The 260-nt window shown below is 46.2% G+C and overlaps 1 protein-coding gene across 1 annotated transcript in view; it reads right to left on the bottom strand.

The window, feature by feature from the left end:
* SCAF8 (SR-related CTD-associated factor 8) overlaps positions 1 to 260 on the bottom strand; it is a 33,039-nt gene that overhangs the window by 1,466 nt on the left and 31,313 nt on the right. The window contains 2 exon segments of the mRNA XM_010187403.1: positions 1 to 4; positions 7 to 260. The exon segment at positions 1 to 4 is cut by the window's left edge and continues 1,466 nt beyond it; the exon segment at positions 7 to 260 is cut by the window's right edge and continues 31 nt beyond it. Coding sequence (XP_010185705.1) covers positions 1 to 4; positions 7 to 260 — 258 coding nt within the window.

Raw genomic sequence — 260 nt, 5'->3', positions numbered from 1 at the left:
TTCCTGCTGAATGTTATCGCCTCCAAGAGGTAGTCTTTTCTCTGGATTAGAAATGCTATCAATATTTTGTCTTCCTGGTGTTCCAAAAGGTCTTTCTGTTTGACTAAAAATATCTCCTGGAGGATAAGGACCTCGAGGTGGTGGGTGAAGAGATGGATCAAGGATTGCTGGAGGAGGAATACTACGCTGTGGTGGCATTCCAGGCTGCATTAATGGAAACCTTGGTCCAGGCGAATGGGGCATTAGGCCTGGACGGATAT

This window comes from Mesitornis unicolor, unplaced genomic scaffold, assembly GCF_000695765.1.
Source record: "Mesitornis unicolor isolate BGI_N332 unplaced genomic scaffold, ASM69576v1 scaffold22806, whole genome shotgun sequence".
NCBI lineage: Eukaryota > Metazoa > Chordata > Aves > Mesitornithiformes > Mesitornithidae > Mesitornis > Mesitornis unicolor.
Note: the sequence above shows the minus strand (reverse complement) of the source record. Positions and strands in the feature narration are given on the sequence as shown.